Source organism: Platichthys flesus, chromosome 24 (assembly GCF_949316205.1).
Source record: "Platichthys flesus chromosome 24, fPlaFle2.1, whole genome shotgun sequence".
NCBI classification, from domain to species: domain Eukaryota; kingdom Metazoa; phylum Chordata; class Actinopteri; order Pleuronectiformes; family Pleuronectidae; genus Platichthys; species Platichthys flesus.
In genome coordinates this window covers 12,700,118-12,718,554 of record NC_084968.1, presented here as the reverse complement: position 1 = coordinate 12,718,554, position 18,437 = coordinate 12,700,118, and the positions used below count along the sequence as shown (strand labels likewise).

The 18,437-nt window shown below is 45.7% G+C and overlaps 1 protein-coding gene across 1 annotated transcript; it reads right to left on the bottom strand.

Annotated features, from left to right (window-relative positions):
• Positions 1-91: 91 nt before the first annotated feature.
• kif1ca (kinesin family member 1C, a) lies at positions 92-17,675 on the bottom strand. Its single transcript, XM_062383516.1, has 29 exons — positions 17,347-17,675; positions 17,122-17,256; positions 11,809-11,936; positions 11,225-11,301; positions 11,053-11,131; positions 10,849-10,949; positions 10,585-10,650; positions 10,322-10,500; positions 10,089-10,200; positions 9,879-9,956; positions 9,722-9,787; positions 9,532-9,610; positions 9,239-9,317; positions 8,964-9,112; positions 8,240-8,347; positions 8,008-8,123; positions 7,808-7,887; positions 7,636-7,711; positions 7,135-7,214; positions 6,932-7,026; positions 6,455-6,538; positions 5,825-6,005; positions 5,607-5,679; positions 5,427-5,525; positions 5,104-5,265; positions 4,575-4,883; positions 4,234-4,323; positions 3,924-4,149; positions 92-3,834 (listed from the first exon to the last, which is right to left on the bottom strand). The coding sequence occupies exons 3-29, from the start codon at positions 11,912-11,914 to the stop codon at positions 2,936-2,938; spliced, it is 3,849 nt and encodes a 1,282-aa protein (XP_062239500.1). The 5' UTR covers positions 11,915-11,936; positions 17,122-17,256; positions 17,347-17,675; the 3' UTR covers positions 92-2,935.
• Between the last annotated feature and the right edge of the window lie 762 nt (positions 17,676-18,437).

The following is an 18,437-nucleotide window of genomic DNA, read 5'->3' as shown; positions in this document are numbered from 1 at the left end:
TTAAAACTGAAGCCAAGCTGCGATTTGTTTCGCCACAGGAAGCTGGTGCTGATTGGAAGTGAACAGAAAGAGCAGTGAAGCACGAGTGGAGTCGTGTTTGTCGACACTTTATTGCCGTCATGTTGTCTGCAGGTAGAGCCTGAGATTGGTTCCTGATACAACAACACAGACACACAAACAACCGAGCCAATAGGAGGGGGGCTACAGCCTGATGTCATCATGTCCATGTTCATGCTGTGATCTTATGGTTTGAAGGTTGGAGTTGCCATGGCTTCCTACAACCGCCAGACCCCCCCCCCCCCCCCCCCCGAGCTCCCAAAAACAAACGAGTAAAAGAAAAACAATAAAATCCGCTTTATAAAGAAAAAAACAAACTTTTGATTATGACTCTAAATTAACCAGGAAATGCGCACACACACAGAGACAGGCACACACACACACAAACAGACACACACACATGCACACAGACATTTGCATGAGGGTGAACAATCTCCCTTTAGCAGCAAGGACCCAACATTGATGACACTTAAAACTTCATAATTATATCAATAATAGTGATGATGGCATCATGAAGCAAAAAAAACAAAACATGGAGGCGGGGTTAAAACGCTCCGGAAGAAATGAATACACAAAGAGAAAAAGTAAAAACCAGCCAATCAGAGACCAGAGCTGGAAAAAAAAAAAAATAGGAAAACTTAAAAACCATAAACAAATAGGAAAACGTATTTTCCCCTCATGACCGGCCGTGGCAACAGGTCATCCAGATTGTCCCACGATCCCAGAGACAGCAGAGCGAAACAAGGTGGAACTTAAGATCTGCTGATGTCACGCTTCTTGGGCCAATCATAATCAATTCCTGTGTTTTTGTCACCAATATTGTGGCAACTACCTCCCAACCAGAGGGAGCGTTTCCCATTGGTTGGTTTCTGACCTTCTTTGTGAGAAGGTCTTAACGGTCAGGGAGCACAAAAACTCCAATCGTCATCTCCCACAATGCCTTACTATGTGGGGGGGGGGGGGGGGGGGTGTTGGGGTTTTAACGCCCTGCCCCTCCTGACAGTAAACCTTTTGTTGTTTGCTGGGCATTAAAACTCAACCGCTACGTTCAGCTGCTTTTACAACATCCTACATTTCAGAGGGGAACGCAGCAGCAAGAACTTTGCAAACCTTTTTAGAGATGAAACGATTCAGCGAACGACAGAATAATCTGTTTAACTGTCAATCCGGTCAGTCATAAATCAATTCAGCTTTTCTCCGTCTTAAAATGTTTTCGACTTCACCCTCAGACTTTTTTTGTAACTCTCTTTTGAACATTTATTGATTCATCAATAATAAAGATTCTTGTTATTCACAGGAGTAAACTAAAAAAAGTCTGTTAAAGCTCAGTCGGACGCAGCTGAAAACAAATATCTGGCTTCTCTGTCATTATATGGAAGAAAAAAAAAAAGTCAGTCTTTAAAGTGACTCTCAAACGAGAGGAAGCCACAGTTTCATCTTCCTATCGTTGCAAGAAGTCAGTGTTCACTCCTCGTCTCTTCAGGACAAATTCAATATGAAGTAGTGTCAGGTCCTGATGGAGGAAAGCATCAAAACAAAATCTCCTTCTCTTCACTCTCTGCCTTCTCTATTCAAACTCCTCTCTCTGACTACATTTCCCAGAGTTCCCTCCTCACACATCCCTACATTAACTATAATCCACCGTGATTACTTCATCGCACATTAGCTCTCACTTACTGCTTCTCCCACGATTGCCTATGATAGTGAACTCAGCACGAGTGTTTTTCTTAAAATAGATTCATCTTCATAGAAACTCAAATCAAATATACACACATCACGCTTTAAAACGATTCTGCGTGCAAGTCGCATCAACATTTACAACTTCCTCGACCCCGTCTGTCTGTACAGCAGTGTGGCCGTCGGCTCACCTGCAGGCGGCGCCACACAGCAGCTTTCTTTGGTTTGTAGCACTTGTAGCGACTCAGCATTCAAGTCACATGGGAGGATCAAGATTGCGTACGACCTCTGCTTCAACAACAGAAAAAACACCCAAAACATTCAACTCCGATTCCATCTTTCGCGTCTTTGTGTCTTTCTTCAGAACGCGAAAACTTGGAGTATATATGCTAAAACATGGTCAACTAGCCTTTCATTCCCAAATGTTAGCTCTCCTCAATATATTTCTGTTAAGTTCATAAACAGTTTCAATCTAAAAATAAATGTAAAACTAAACTGAGTTCAATGTGTAGAAATCAAAGTCGCACAACCTGTAGTTCCCATATAACATGAATGCTGCCTTGGCTGGGCTAGGCTAAACCTATTAGCCTGAAAAGCTAAAGAGCTGTCCCTTGCTCCTTGCTTATGCTAACTGGCTAGCCCAAGCTAACACAGAATGCTCAGGCTGAATCAGGCTAGTTAGCTGTCGTTAGCCTCCTGGGCTAACAGCAGCTAAAACAAAGGAGCAAAAACTGAAGTGTGTGTAAGTGCAAACATCCGCTCTGCCCTAAAACTCAACCCAACGCTCTTCATCTTTTTCATCTTCTGCTACCACGAAGTAGCCTCAGGAGCTAACACGTTAGCACCTCGTGATAAATGACTGATCGTGACAACAACTTCAATCGATATGGAGGACCAATAAAACTAAGTCATTACATAATAAACTTCCATCTTGTTTGACAATCCAACCAACAGCAAAAAATAAAACAGTGTTGCAATGGCAACAGCTAACCTGTGAACGTAAAAGCTACACACACACACACGCACACGCACACAGCAGGATTGAAGATACAGGATGTGTGTGATAGGTTGACTCAGTCTAGGAAAGTGCAGCAAAACACACACACACACACAGACACGCACGCACACGCATCTCTACAGCATGAGGACCGCCCTGTGCCCTTTAACCAATCAGAGTTGTCCATGTGTCGGAGGTCAGAGGTCAGATGGGCGTCTCCTTGTTTTGTTTGAGGTCCGGTGCACTGAACTGTCGTCTCATCCTCGGAGGAGTGGTGAAGCCCCACCCCCCCGGCGGTGGGCCTGCCCCAATCAGCATGTCGGGAAGGGGCGGGCACGAGCGTGGCAAGCTGTGGTAGTTAGGATGAGGTCCTGGCTGGAATGGTGCATTGTGGGGATTGTAGTAGGGGTGGTGGTGGAACTGATGGTGCTGTTGATGATTAAAATGGAAGCTTCCGTCTCTGTCTCTCCCGTCCCTACCACTACCACCACCACCACCACCTCCTCCTCCTCCTCCTCTACCGCCCCCCCACTCCCCTCCAGGCCCTGGGGACACCCCCCTCCTCTGTCGTGGTCGCCCTTGGTGACCGCCACCACCACCGTGATGCTGGTCGCTGTCGTAGCTGCTGTTGCCATGGGTGGAGCTATCCAGAGAGTTGCGGCGTTGGCGGCGCTGGTGGTTCTGGTTGTTGCCCTGCTGATGGTGGTTGTTGCCCTGCTGATGGTAGTTGTTGCCCTGCTGATGGTAGTTGAAGCCGCCCTGGTGACCCTGGTTGCCTGGATTGCGCTGCTGCCAGGCGCGATGGGGGCTGGGGGTGCGCATGCGAGGGGGCGGGACCTGGAAGGGGAGGGGCAAGAGAGCAGGAGAGTGCAACTGAGGGGGAGGAGGTGATGGAGACGTTTTACCTTCCATTACCCCCCCCTCCTCCCATCCATCTCCTCCACCTTCCCCGAGACCCAGGGCTTGCAGGGCGGCGCTGGCTGGTCCCCATGACAAGCGGTGGGCGGGGTTACTCTTAAAGGGGAACTTCAGTTTGCATTCCTGGGGGGGGATGAAGCGGCCGGTCCCCGGGAGGTGAACAGGGACGATGGGGGTGTTCGGACCTGCAGGGGGCGACACAGAGTCATGAGACTGAGCACACAAACACACAACACACACACACACACACAGAGGGGGGGATGGGGGTACTGACCCTGGGTCTGGTTCTGTCCTCGGAGCTTCTTGGTGATGTTCTGCTGCTGCAGGTTCAGGATTCTCTGCTGTTCCAGTTTCAGCCAGCGGAGGCGCCCTCTCCTGAACGCCGGGTCCTCGTCCATCAGCCGCTTAACTCTGACCTCCGGCTGTTTGGGGACATCATCACTGCCTTCTTCCCCGTCTCTCTGATCACCCTCCTCTTCTTCTCCATTCATGTCGTCCTCCTGGGAAGCAGAGGAAGACACAGGTCATTCACAGAGCAAAGTCTGGGGGGGTGGGAGAAGGGGGGAGGGTGGGAGTGGGCGTACCTGCACAGGTATGATGCTCTCCATCTTGATCATTCTGTCTCTCAGAGCTCTGATCTCCTCGTCCTTCATGTTGTTCTGCAGCTTCACCTCCTGGGGGAATCATTGTTGATTTGATTAATTAAACTATGAAGAGAAAATGATTATTGATGTTTATTACAAACATTTAATCTCTCACAGTTAAATGATTGATTACTTGATAATTAATTCAATGATGTCATGAGTGTAGCCGCGCCATGGATTCCAAAAGCATGACTGCAGTTCAATTTAAAATGTATTTTCCACTGGTCTCACATGTGAGTGTGATAATTGATTATCGCTCGGCTGTGAGTTTGTTCACTCACCTCCAAAATGTCTGTCAGTTTATCGATGTGAGCCTTCAGGTCGTACACTTTTACTTTCTCTCCTCCCTCCCCCGTCTCTCCTGCTCCCCCTTCTCCTCCTCCTCCTCCTCCTCCTCCTCCTCCCTCCTCCGCGGGGGGGCTCCTCTCCTCTCCAATGCCCACGGTGTCACATACGTCCTGGGCCACGGCCCTCCAGCTCTCCCTCTCGTTGGCGTCCTTCTTGGTGTACATGCGACAGAGTTCCTTCATCTTGACGATGCACAGCGCCTCGATCTCCTGGCGGGAGTGACGGAAATCTCCCAGAGCCACCTGGGACGAGGGGGGAGGGGCACAAATTGCTAAATTTTATTTAAATAGATAAATGCATTTGTCGAACAGTTAAATAAAGCTCAGACTCAAAATAATAATATGACAAGTTGAAATGTTTTCATCTTCTGTGAAAGTATTCTTTTAAATTTGAATGCAGACTGTTTTCTGTGTGTGTGTGTGTTTGTGTATATGTGTGTGTCTGTGTGTGTGTGTGTCTGACCTCGTAGCAGATCTCTTTGACGGCCTGCATGCGGAGGTCTTCGATGGTGACCCGTTTGGGGTCTTTGCTGATCCTCCTCCTCTGAGGGATCTGATAGACTCTGAGCGGCTCCCTCCTCTTCCCACTGCTGGGCAGACCACAGCGCTTCACGATGGACTGGACCTGGAGACACACAGGCCACACTTACAGTTACTACCGAGAAACCATCAAGAAACTTTCACAGTAAACCACTGAGACTTGTCTTTACTTCACTATGTTCACTGCAAACAGGATCTGGACACAGTCAACCACTCAGCTGTTTTTATTTGTGTGTAGATTTGTACCTTGTTGGCAGGTAGTTTCTCTCTCAGGGAGGAAATCAGCCTCCAGCTCTCCTCACAGGAGCGTTTGTCTGAGTCGTCACCGCTGTCACTGTCGGCATACTGAACACAAACACACACAGACACACACGTTTAACACTGTCAAGTCCTTTGTGTTGTAACTCTGCTCTTACAGACACGTACCAGCCTGTGTTGCTCCAGCAGCAGATCAGCCTCCTCCTTCTCTTTACGATACTGAGTCTCCATGTCCTGCAGCCTTTAACACAAACACACACAAACACACAGGTCATTGATATCTTGTGTTCATTAAACTGAAGAAAGTGTTCTTATTAAAAAATTGTGTTTCATTGCTGAAGATGAAGATGAAGATGCCGTCAGCGTCACTCCTCCTCCGTCCCTACCTCTTCTCCATCTCCAGTTTGATGTCGATGCCTTGTTTCTCCAGCAGCTCTTTCTGAGCGTAGTTCCAGTCCTCTGGCTCCTCCTGCTGCTCGGCTGTCACACTGCGCTCCCTCTCCAGCCTGGCCTGCTCCGGGTGGTTGAAGCGGAACACATGGTTCTTCCCCATCACGATGCGGTTACCTAGCAAAGAAGACAGACGTAATGCAATCAGGTGAAGTGGAGGAAACCGCTCATATGTTAACTGACACAGCTCCGGTACCAGGACGTTAGTATCTGTACACAAGAGTAACTTTTTGCGATACTTCACACAGTTTTTCTGTGTTGTTGCTCTAACAGATCATATTAGAAATACTATGATATTCAGTTACTGTTTTTTAATAAAATAAACACACACATTGTGTTTGCGTGAGAAATAGCATGTTGCTAAGGAAGTTTGGACGATGCTAATTAAAATGCTAAGACGATCGGGAAAATTTGACAGATTTTTATAAGTTCATATGTCGAACATGGTCCCTGTTATTGTTTTTACTGAAGCTCAGTAGTGTGGCGGCCTGTGAAGCAGCATTGATGGCTTAGCACTCCTAGCCCAGGTGGAGGTTGTGCGTGTAACCACAGCTGAGTGTAGTTACCTTGTTTGAGGACGACTGCCTCATCGATCTCTTTCCCGTTCACGTACGTCTCCGCCCCAACTAATGGCTCCAGAGTGACCACCACTGCAGAGACAGTTCAACAGAGTCAAAACTAAAAAACAACTACTGTATTTTAATTTGTGTACATTCATGACACGACTGATGGGTTTAGAGACACACACAAACACATACACAATGGATGGGGGATGGGGGGGGCAGGGGTCGCACAGGAAACACTGGTTTGAATAGGAAGGTGATGTTGCCATAATAACCAGTAGCGGCGACTGTTAAACGATACCTGACAGATTTCCTGGAAGCTTTTACAGAAAAAGAAGAAAGAGAGTCACACAGCTGAAGCACCTTGACCAGCAGAGGGCGACATAAACACAGATAGAGACAGACAGAGACAGAGAAAGACAGACAGAGACAGAGAAAGACAGACAGACAGACAGACAGACAGACAGACAGACGTCTCACCTTCTCCCTGCTCGTTGAGCTCGCTGACGAACACACAGTGAATCTCCTTTATAAAGTCTCCTGACAGTTTAATGTCCACGTCCTGTTGTCCAACCCTGAGACAAACAGACAATATGTTATTGTGATTCATTACATTATATATGATATTGCTATATTTCACTGAGTACATTGACATATATTTTCTAAGTGATTTGAACTCTGACCTGGTGAAACCCTCCTTGATGTAGTAGAGGAGACACTCAGACATCAGAGGGTCTTCATTCAGGTTGACCAGGTGAGGAGTCTGCACCACACACACACACACACACACACACACACACACACACACACACACACACACACACACACACACACACACACACACACACACACACACACACACACACACACACACACACACACACACACACACACACACACACACACACACACACACACACACACACACACACACACACACACACACACACACACACACACACACACGGGTTAGTTTGTAAAGGCACCGCAACTCGATGCTGCTCTCATGTCTACATACCCAAATCAGCCATCTAAATGAAATATATATATACAGTATATAAATAAACATCTATATGCACATATATATATACACACACACACACAAATACACACACTTCTATATATAAACTATAATACACATGTGTATTTATGATTTTTAGTTTACAGAAACTATTTAAACTCACTCCTTTAGGAGAGAAGACTCCCAACGTTCCTCCGTCCTCTTTGATGGAAACGCCCATTTCTGCCAGCAGGGACTCTCTGATGGAGAGAGGGAGCGTTGTTGATTGTCTTTATGTACAGTCAGTGATTGTCTTTATATACATTGGCTGGTGTCTACAGGGAATGTGATGTTACCTATCCAGGCGTATGGATTCTGTTTTTCTTAGTTTCTCTTCCCACGTCTCGTTTAGCTCAGCGATGAATTTCTCCGTCTCCTGAAACACAAACACAATGAGGATGAGGTCATCCAGTAAAAATGTAAATATATCTGCCTTAAGTCTGTTTGCTCAGTTTTTTGTGCAGTTAACAGGTTTTTAAAGACAATCAGACTCTACCATCAGTCTCTCAGCCGCCTCCTCTTTGCTGATGGCCTCCTCCCCGTCTTCTCCATCCTCGATCAGGTCCTCTGGGTCAGCAGCTGCGTCCCCCGAGGACGACGCCTCACTTGAGACTGCAGGTGGAAGAAAAACATATTTGTTTAAAAAACAAAGATAAATTATCATACGTTTGTGTCTATACCAGTAAATGTGTATATGATATGTATCAGTATTGAGTCCATAGATTCACCTGAAGGGGCGGAGCCATTCTGAGGTGTGATTCCATTGGCTGCAAGTGCCAGCTGCAGGGGGGAGGGGCACACATCTGCAACACCAGCAGGGCCATTGTTGTTGTTGGCTGAGAGAGAGAGAGAGAAACAGAGAGAGACAGAGAGTGAGAGAGTGAGAGTGAGAGAGAAAGTGAGAGACAGGGACAGAGACAGAGACAGAGACAGAGACAGAGACAGAGAGTGGGAGTGGGAGAGGGAGAGGGAGAGGGAGAGGGAGAGGGAGAGGGAGAGTCTGGTTTAATTTTAAACGAAGAGGAATATCTGTTATACTTGTTATGTAAAGAACGACATGTAAATATCTGCTGACACACACAGACACACACAGACACCCACACACAGTTGCTCTTGTCTGTAAATACCCTACATTCAGCACATAGACATGCCACACATAACATGTTTAAATAAACAAACACACACGTTTTATAAACTGCAGTATCAAAAGATTAACTTAAGTACAACCTATTAATGAATGTGTATGCAGTATAATTAGTTTAATATCATGTGTCAATAGTGTACTAGTGTTGCATATATAATGGAATGTAGATGACTGGTATTGTGTGCACCAGTGATCACCTTATTAACTTACATATATAGTATTATTGGTATGCACCAGTAAAACTGTATGTATCACCATGCCAGTTAATGTGTATATTGTATAGTGTGTACTGTGAGATGTGTATATACCAGCGTTATCCAGCAGTTCCTGCAGGCCCTGGGAGAAGAGCAGGTTTCTCAGTCGTTCCACTTCAGACTTCAGCTCTCTGATCAGTCGGGCGTTCGGATCTTCATTGATCACAGCGTTACAACGGATCTGTTTGGCACGGTCAGCATATCTGAACCAGACAAGACCAAGTTAAAATCATATTAAACTAGATAGATCTCATTAGACTTAATTACTTTTACTTCACTAATCTACACACAGTCTGATAGATTACACTGGACACTCGTCAGAAACTGACCTCAGGGTGCTCAGTGTTTCTTCATAGTTGATGTCAGCAGGACTTAGAGCAGCAATCATGGCCGTTCGAGAGTTTCCTCCTGAAGAAAACAATCACAACTTAAATGTTATTTACAAATTCCTCTCCGTTGAACCTTCTGCTAACTGCGACTGGTATGGCTACACTCTGTAAAGCTAGCTCTAGTAATAAATCTAATCCTGAAGAAGTTTGAATGTTACTTCTGATCCTTTTTTCATTTCAAGACAACAAATAACACAAGATTTTTTACTGGTCGTGAAACCATTTGCACTTGCCCAGGTTTTCCTTCAGTAGCCAGGTGAGCACAGAGTCTCTGTAGGGAATAAAATCACTTTTCCTCTTCTTACTGCTCTGCTGCAGAGGGAAACAGATTGTTGAAGTGAACTAGTCTTTCTTATTAGTTTAATAAATGTGTACACTTTCTGATATGTAACCAGAGTATAAATATCAAGTGTGTCCACTCACCATTTCAGCCAAAGCGGATATCACCTTTCCCAATGTGGTGAGAGATTTATTGATGTTCGCTCCTTCCTGTTCGTAAATATAAAGTAAATATAACTTAGAAATCCTGGATTTTACTGACGTTAGCAAACACACCAGCATGAGTCGTGTGACCTCTGACCTTGAGCCTGGTGCCCTTAGCCCCCGTCGAGTCAGCTCGCTCGCTTCCAGCCAGGTCGACCAGACTGATCTTACTGACCTGAGGAGAAAGTTTCATCTTTAAAATACTGACTATGAACTATATTGTAGTTACAGTGCAACACAAGAACACAACATAATGAGGTAACAGTATCTTCATGAGGTCCAAACACATGCACACACTCCCACACACCTTCTCAGTGTCCAGGCTGGTCATCTGGTCTCGTCGTTTTTGGGTGAAGACAATGGTGAAGACGGCGTGTGACCTGGACGAGGTCTCGTTCATGTTTGTGGCCGCAACTGTCCTGTAGTCAATAATCAAATCAGGTGTAAATAGTCACACTTCCCCTCAAAAAATGCAGCATTTCACACTTTTGTTTAAAAACAAGCGTTTGATGGATTTGGATCCACAGGGAGAAAACTGACCGCGCTTTGTTGCCGGCATCCATCAGGTCCCGGATGTCGGTGAATCCGGTCACAGCGAGTTTGGACAGGTCCTCAACATACGGCCCCAGAATGGGATGCTCTCGAACCCGCAGAGTCCCCTGGGACTTTGGGTTTAGCAGATCTCTGACCCGCTCGCAGTAGATCTCCATGTAGGACACCTGGAGACGGACGAGACAGAATTCAGCCAATTGAAAATCACCGGGATGATTCAGTCTTGAATTAGTGGATCAGGGTGAGTTTACCTCCACAGAATACGTCAGGTCAGGATCTGCGTTTTCTCCTGTTCTCTGAAATAGTTCTTCACAGAGCTAAACACAGAGACACAAATCACAGGAACATTAAACAGGGCCAGAAGGACACAGATATTTGTGACCCTATCACAGTAGAGCACTCAAATAGGTTCAGTGGGGAAAAAAATGCAAATTATCCAAATATCCTCCTTTGACTGTGACACACCTTCACAGTCGTTCAGTCTCAGTTTAACCAGACAATGTTTAGTGTGTTACCTGTGGGATGATCCCCTCCTGTCCAGGCTCCTGTTTGCCCATCATGGTGTAACTCTTTCCTCCACCCGTCTGGCCGTACGCAAAAATACACACATTGTATCCTGGGAAAAGATTTGCGTTAAGTTATTAGTATCAATGAAATCATTAACATTAAGGTTAACGTCAGTGTGATCATCATAAGCATCTCACAATGTTCAGCTTTACCTTCAAAGGCGTGAAGCAGCATTTCCTCTCCAATGTCTTTATACACCTGCCTCTGAGAGGCAAAGCAGGGGTCATCATTCTGCAGGAACACACGCACACACCTCGAGTTACTACAGGTTCACCTGGTGAATACTTGCACATGTCGTGTGTGTGTGTGATAGTGTGTGATCACCGTCGTGTGTGACCAGTAGGAATAGTCAAAAGAGAAGTTCTTGGCTCCATCTTTGGGTTGTTTGGGGTTGGAGATACCTGGAAGGAAAGAAAGACCTCGTCAAACACCTGGTAAGCCTGGTGGCATGATGCACGCCGTGGCAGGAAGAATATGGACAGTCCCGTGTTCCCAATCTGGTTGGAAGGTTGAGACCAGGAGGAGGTCGAGTAAAGCTTCAAGAGTCACATGTAGCTGAAGTGATTAATTGTCCACTTACTTTCTGGCATGCAGCTTAACTACTAACCTGAGCGTTCAGACGCACGGCTGCTAAAAAAAATATTGCTGGTGCTTGTCTATTAATAAGCTGTGTGTGTTTGTGAGTGTAAATAGCAGCAGGTTCAGAGGTCACATGACGGCCAGAGGCATTCTGGGAGTGCTAAGGCATGTAGGAATAGAAGTCACACTAAAACTCAGTAAGACTGAGGAGTCAAAAAAATTATTTGGATTTAGTTCAGAGGTCAAAGAGAATAGAACGTGTATGTGTGTGTGTGTGTGTGTGTGTGTGTGTGCGTGTGTGTGTGTGTGCGTGCGTGTGTGTGTCTTACACGTGGTGTTTCCTTGCATCTGGATCACACACTTAGCATTGCGTCCCGTCTCTCGGGAGTTGAACGGACGGACTCGCACCGCCACCTTCACTGACGCACTCGCCATCGTTCAGCTCCACCCACTCCACCTGAGAACAGCCAATCAGAGAGCACGGTCAGAAAACCTATTAAACTATTTAATTCTACGGTGTGTTTAAAAGGAAAGATTATGAAAATAACCAGTTAGATTAAACAAATTATTTGTGAGAAAATCATTGAAATATAAAATAGGATGCAGAATAAATCCCATCCTTTTCTTTCCCGCTCTTTCAGCTCACTCCATCTTTCCATCTCTGGTTTTATGGTCAGACCACTCGTAACTCGTTTCCATCACTCCTCCCTCCACTCCACATTTTCCTGCTCCGCCTTGTTCCCTACGTTTCCTTCTCTTGCTCCTTTCTCACGTCACTCATTTCCTTTTACTTCTGGCATTTTATCTAATCTTGTGTCATTTCTTTCTCTCTTTGCTTTTATCCCTGTCTCCCTCTCTTCTTATTCCTTGTATCTTTTCTTTTCCCTGTTTATTTTCTGATCTTCAGTTATCTTTCTTTTTTTTTGTTGATTGTCCATGTTCTTTTTCCTTCTCCATCTCTCTGCTATAATCCATCCCGGGCGCTCGAGCTCCACGAGTCTTTCTCTCGCTCATTTTCCTTTCATTACAGCTCCCTAGCCCTCCTCCCCCCTCCCTTCATTCTTCCCGTCCCTCTTCCTCTCTTTCTTTCATGTTTCCACTTTTTTTCATCTCTGCCTTTACATTCCTCTCCTCTGTTATGTGTTTTCGTATCGCTACGGAAACCACAGCTGCCTCACTTTCACCTCCGTCTTCTGCTCGATTGTCTCTCTCTTTGTCTGTCTATTGTCTCTCTCTCAGACTTTGTCAGTCTATGTCGAACGCCCCAGCCCCCACCTCTGGCCTTTAAATACACACAGTTAAATATTAGAGTCCTGTTCTCATGGGAAAACACCTTGTCAGGTAATGAGGTTGTGTGTGTGTGTGTGTGTGTGTGTGTGTGTGTGTGACTAAAGATCAGTTCACCAGAGTGTGGAGTACTGTAGATGCTGGTAGTGATACCATTATGATATTAGCATGGCAACCAGATGAAGCGCTTCATTCACTTTCTCCAAAGAAAGACCCCCCCCCCCATCTGACAACACGCGAACAGGACGCCGTCTATAAACCAATCAGAGTCAAGTACAGATAGACGCAGCCCACGTAGCTGATGATGACAGGACGAACATAAGTCAGGCAAAATTATTTAGAGCGCTCCCTAAGTTACAATATGAAACCAAAATTAACTTGCATAATTCACTTCTAGCCGCTGGTCAGACAGGCCCTCTAAAAAAGTAAAGTAAGAGTGGAGGCCGACATTTCCTCCACAGGCTGGAAACAGTTGACCAATCACAACAGAGTGAACCAGCTGTCCAATCAGAGCAGACTGGGCTTCATCAGGACGAGGGCCTTAAAGACACAGGAGCTGAAACCAAGTGTTGGAGACAGAGGCTGAAAGGAGGAGCTGCAGCAATGGACAGTTTGAGGAAGTTATTAGATTCTGAATATTGGAAACCTTTCACAGTTATAATAAATGTTTACATTATTAACCTGAAGAGAGAGAGAGAATTTGTCTCTTTTAAACTGTGAAACGTAAAACTAAGTGTTTTCATGACAATGACAAAAGATTCCAAATCTATTAAATGCTAAACCTGCATTTAATTTTTTTATGTTGCAGCTCAAAACACTGGACAGACACACACACGCATACAGCAAAGAACACAAAAGAAGTGAGAGAGTGTGTTTTTGCTGTGTCAACACAGCTTCAAGTCACACAGCCACAGCAGGATCATGGCAAACACACTCTCACACACACACACAGACAAGATGGTGGACATAGATACTGGATTGTTCTCATATCTTATTGTGTGTGTCTAGGTGAGCGAGCAGCCTGCATACCACAGACCATGGGCAGAAACACTGACATCACATCACAGGCATTCCAACACACACACACACACTCAGTTATGTGTGTCTGGTTGAACAAGCCCAGCTAGTTGTAGAGCTACTGTTAGAAAATCTAAACAGCTGTTTAAACACACTCATAACAATGAACGCACACGCTAACTCCAGGGTCAACGTGTTTGTTGTGAGTCAAGGCAGAAGACTTAAAGTCTTTTAAGTCAAACAGATGATAAAGCACTGGGGTGTGGAAACCCTGTGATTGACAGCTAGTACAGTCAAATGGGTGCAGGTCGCAGGTTTGAGTGGGCATGTCCCTAAGCTCCCAGTCCTTTTCAAATATCAGTGATGTCAGATATGAAGTAATAAAACATACGAATAAAATAATGACTGCTCAGCTCTGATTGGTCGATTATTGATCAGTAGTGAACACATGTGATCTTATACGAACAGAGACACAGTCAGTTCCCATGTGTAGGCCTCTCTAAAGGAATGTGATAATGAATGGTGTTCATACTCCACACACACACACAGACGCACACACACACATCTATAGATAGTCGTCAGCTCCACTCAACACCCAGTGTGTACAGATCTTTTCAGTCAGACTCTCTCGTGCTGTTTGAGACGAGCTGACAGAGGAGCATCTCTACATCCTGGTCACATGACACATGCTGCGTTCATGCGCACGACTCACATCACCACCAGAGACAAAGAGAGAGACAGTCCACATGCTACTTCAGAATAAAAGCACCAGTGGTCCTGCTTTCATTCTTTTTAATAGAGAAAAACGTTAATGTTAATATGACAATTCATCTTTGTTATTGTTGTTTGTGATCTTTATATTGTACTATAACTTTATATTGTACTGTACTGTACTATTACTGTAATATCCTAATATTGTAATTACTTCTATTGTAACAACATAAAGCTTAAACTTATTTATATCTGAACTTTATTGTAAAAATACTGTATTTAACTTTAGTCAGCGCAACTTTTCTTTACTTAGAAAGTTATCTTATCCTGACTTTTCTGTCAGTATACGTTGGTCATTTAAAAAGAATAATAAATTATAATAATAAAATAGAAATCTCTACACATATTGAACGCCTCAGTGAAATACTGCCGTTATACTGCTTCTCTGTCAGAAAGAATTATATTACAATCTAATTTAACTGCAGAGTCAACCTCCAGTTCTTTAAACTTAATGTCCAACGAAAAACCTAATTTCTCACAGTCAAGAAAAACAGTTTATGTTCAAAGATCGCAGCAGCTGTGACCCGGTGACCCCCTCCGATCAATCGATCACTTGTTTGTTTATCTTTAATGATTCGTGTTGATTGAATCGGACGACAGTGTGAAAACAGAATAAAGGTTCGATCGGCAGCAGCTTGTGATGCTGGTTGAGCTGTCGGGACGAAGCAGAAGACGTTTGACCGTGAGACACCTTGAGACACAGTCTGAGCTGAGTATTAGAGCTGCACGCTAACTGCATCTGAGAGACGTACCCCAGCTGGGACGTTAAACATTCCTCACCTGGACGGGGATTTAAATGACACACACACACACACACACACACACACACACACACACACACACACACACACACACACACACACACACACACACACACACACACACACACACACACACACACACACACACACACACACACACACACACACACACACACACACACACACACACACACACACACACACACACACACACACACACACACACACACACGATTCGGCCCTTTAACTGTAGTGTGGTGTTGCCTCATAACATCAGAGCAGAATTCAAACAGCATGCAGCTAAAAATACACAACACACACACACACATTACTGAGATTCCTGCTGTGAACTGCTTTAGCCACTCAGGCTAACTTTAGCAAGTCTCTGAAGCAGCAAGTTGCTCATTATTCAGCTCCTCACTGGACCTTCCAGCTCCAGTGAGGAGGCGTCTTCACGCAGCCACACAACACTTTGTGTTCGTCCGTTGAAAATGTAAGCGACGTGTTCCAGTGTCCACACAGTTTTGGATACGTGGTTTATTATAATCCCAATGTAATAAATTAATTTGGTCTGACATACGTTCGTCGTGTTGTCATCACGTACTTCGCCTGCGTCTACCTGTACTTGACTCTGATTGGATGGTAGATGGCGTCTAACGGGGGGGGTCCTCTCGGTTCAAACATTATATTGTAGGCGGTGAACTCTGCAGCTGCTTCCTTTTCTTCTATTGTTTAATGGCGTCTCTACTTTCCATGATTGGTCCAAAAGTCTGAACTATCCAAAAAAGTGTTTTCACGCTGTAATCAAACAGAATCGTGGTTCAGTTTGATCCAGACCCTGAACTCCTCCTCTGCTCGGACACACTGTGAATTCACTGGCTCGTCTCTCAAGGTCCTTTTTCAAGTCTTTGTTCTGACTTGCCCGTGTTCATGTGCTTTGAAGTCAAAAAGTGTTAAAGAACATGGGCGGAAGCTGTGAATGACGTGTTGTGTTTACGTGTTCAAGACATTTAAACAAAACAGAAACTCCTCTTTACCACATTTACATACTAACAAAGTAAACAAAGAGTGTCATGTGACATTAAAAAGTTAGTCATGAAAACGGCTAAAGGTTGAGGTTAGGAGTTTGTGAAGAAACTATTAGAAAAGATGTTGACATCATGAACTTGTGTAGCAACATTTAAATGAATTTTACAAGTCTGGAAGCCGACACCACTTGGATGCAAAATAGAGTTTGGTTTGTTATCCGGACCGTGACAGCGCCTTGAATCCCCACATGCAGGGGGCGCTGTGGCTCAGTTAAAGTCACACGGTGTTGCTTTAATTCAACAATGAAAGACTGAGCCTGAGTTCACTGACAGACCTGATAACACAGGTCACATGACTGTTCACCTGTCCGGTCATGTAATGTAAACAGGAAGTAGATTGTCTACTCAGCAGTTTGTTGCTTTGTCACAGGAAAATACTACGAACGAGAAGCAGCGATGGTGATTGTTTACAAAAGTCTCAGTTTCTATTCGTCCGGACAAAAACACAACGTTTCCAAACTGATTTGAGAACAGCAGCGTTTACACGAGGCTGACAACTGACGCCAGGCGCAGCCATAGCATCCGTGATGACTGTATCCGTGTGGGCGGAGCCTGAGTAAAGTAAACAGTGACTTCATTACATGAAACATAATGTGCTCATGAATATGAACGTGTTCCAGAGTCACGTTGACTTCATGACTTCAATGGAGTGAACGGTATCACGTTACATTACGTCACCACGTTGCGTTACTTTGAGTTAGCAGAATGGATTACTCACCTCTACCGGAGATAACCGAGAGTCTCGTGGAGGCCACGCGCTGACCCGCTCACATCGTCCCCATCTCCGCGTGCACGGGGAAACAACCGAACTACGAGCAGCGGGCACGCGAGTGGAGCGGCCGTGGTTCCGGTCCTGTCGGTACCGGGACACAGACGGTCAGTGAGCGTGGGGGCGCTGTTGAGCCTCACACACAAACACATTGAAAAAAGTTCAGACACTCACGGTTATCGTCTCCTCCGGTGAACCGGCGGCCCGCTCCAAACTTTTTCCCGGTACTGACGTCACAGCCCGGAGAGGGTAACGGGCGGCCGAGGAAAGTTGCGGCCCGCTGCTCGGTGTGTGCCGGGGCGGCGAATCACGGCAGGTCCGGCCGCGAGCTGCTCGGTCACACCCCGGTAAATCCGGTTAGTTGTCGGTCACTTTTCACGGGAGGGAAAAGTTCACCGGGGACGCGCGTGAGACCGGAAAGTGTGAAGGGAAAACGGGGAGAGGGAGAGAGAGAGAAAGAGAGAGAGAGAGACGCTGGCCCCTGGCCGCGCGGCGGGTGTGTGCGTGCGTGCAAATGCGGGCGCGTCCCCGTGACGGAGCCCAGCCAGTCAGCCGCAGGGCACGCGCCGCTCGGCCCCGCCCTGCCCCTCCCCTCCGGAGCGGTCACTTCCAGAGCTGGAACACGGACAGACGTCTCCCTCCGAACAGTATTCTGGGAACCGTTATTTTTTAACACACACACACACACACACACACACACACACAAACTCACACACACACACACACACACACACACACACACACACACACACACAACATGACATTTAATTGAATGGGTCAATGGGGAGCTCGTTCCACACTTTAGGACTTTAGGACACAGCACACGCACACACACAACATGAAATATGTTAAATCTTGCTTCATCGGTCATTGAAGGAGCCCTGGATCAACACATTTGGCAGCAGAGGGCACTATTGACTGTTAAAAGTTACGTAGTGTTGCTTTAATTCAATAATGGGAGACTGAGGCTGCGTTGACACCAAAACCAATAGCGCTTATTGTTATTAATCATTTCTACAGTCATCAACTCATGCGCTTTCCAGTACAGTTTGCCATTCACCCATTAACCCACACCCATTCATACAGTGCATCTGTTAGCACCTTTGTTTTTGTTGTATTTGGGGTACAGGATCAGGGATCGAACTGCTAGCATGGTGGTTGGGGGACCACCGCTCTAGCCTCTCTACCCCCCCCCCCCCCCCCTGATGTAGTGGATCATCTTCTCAAACAGAGACAATCTGCTGTGCTACAACCCCCCCATCTCA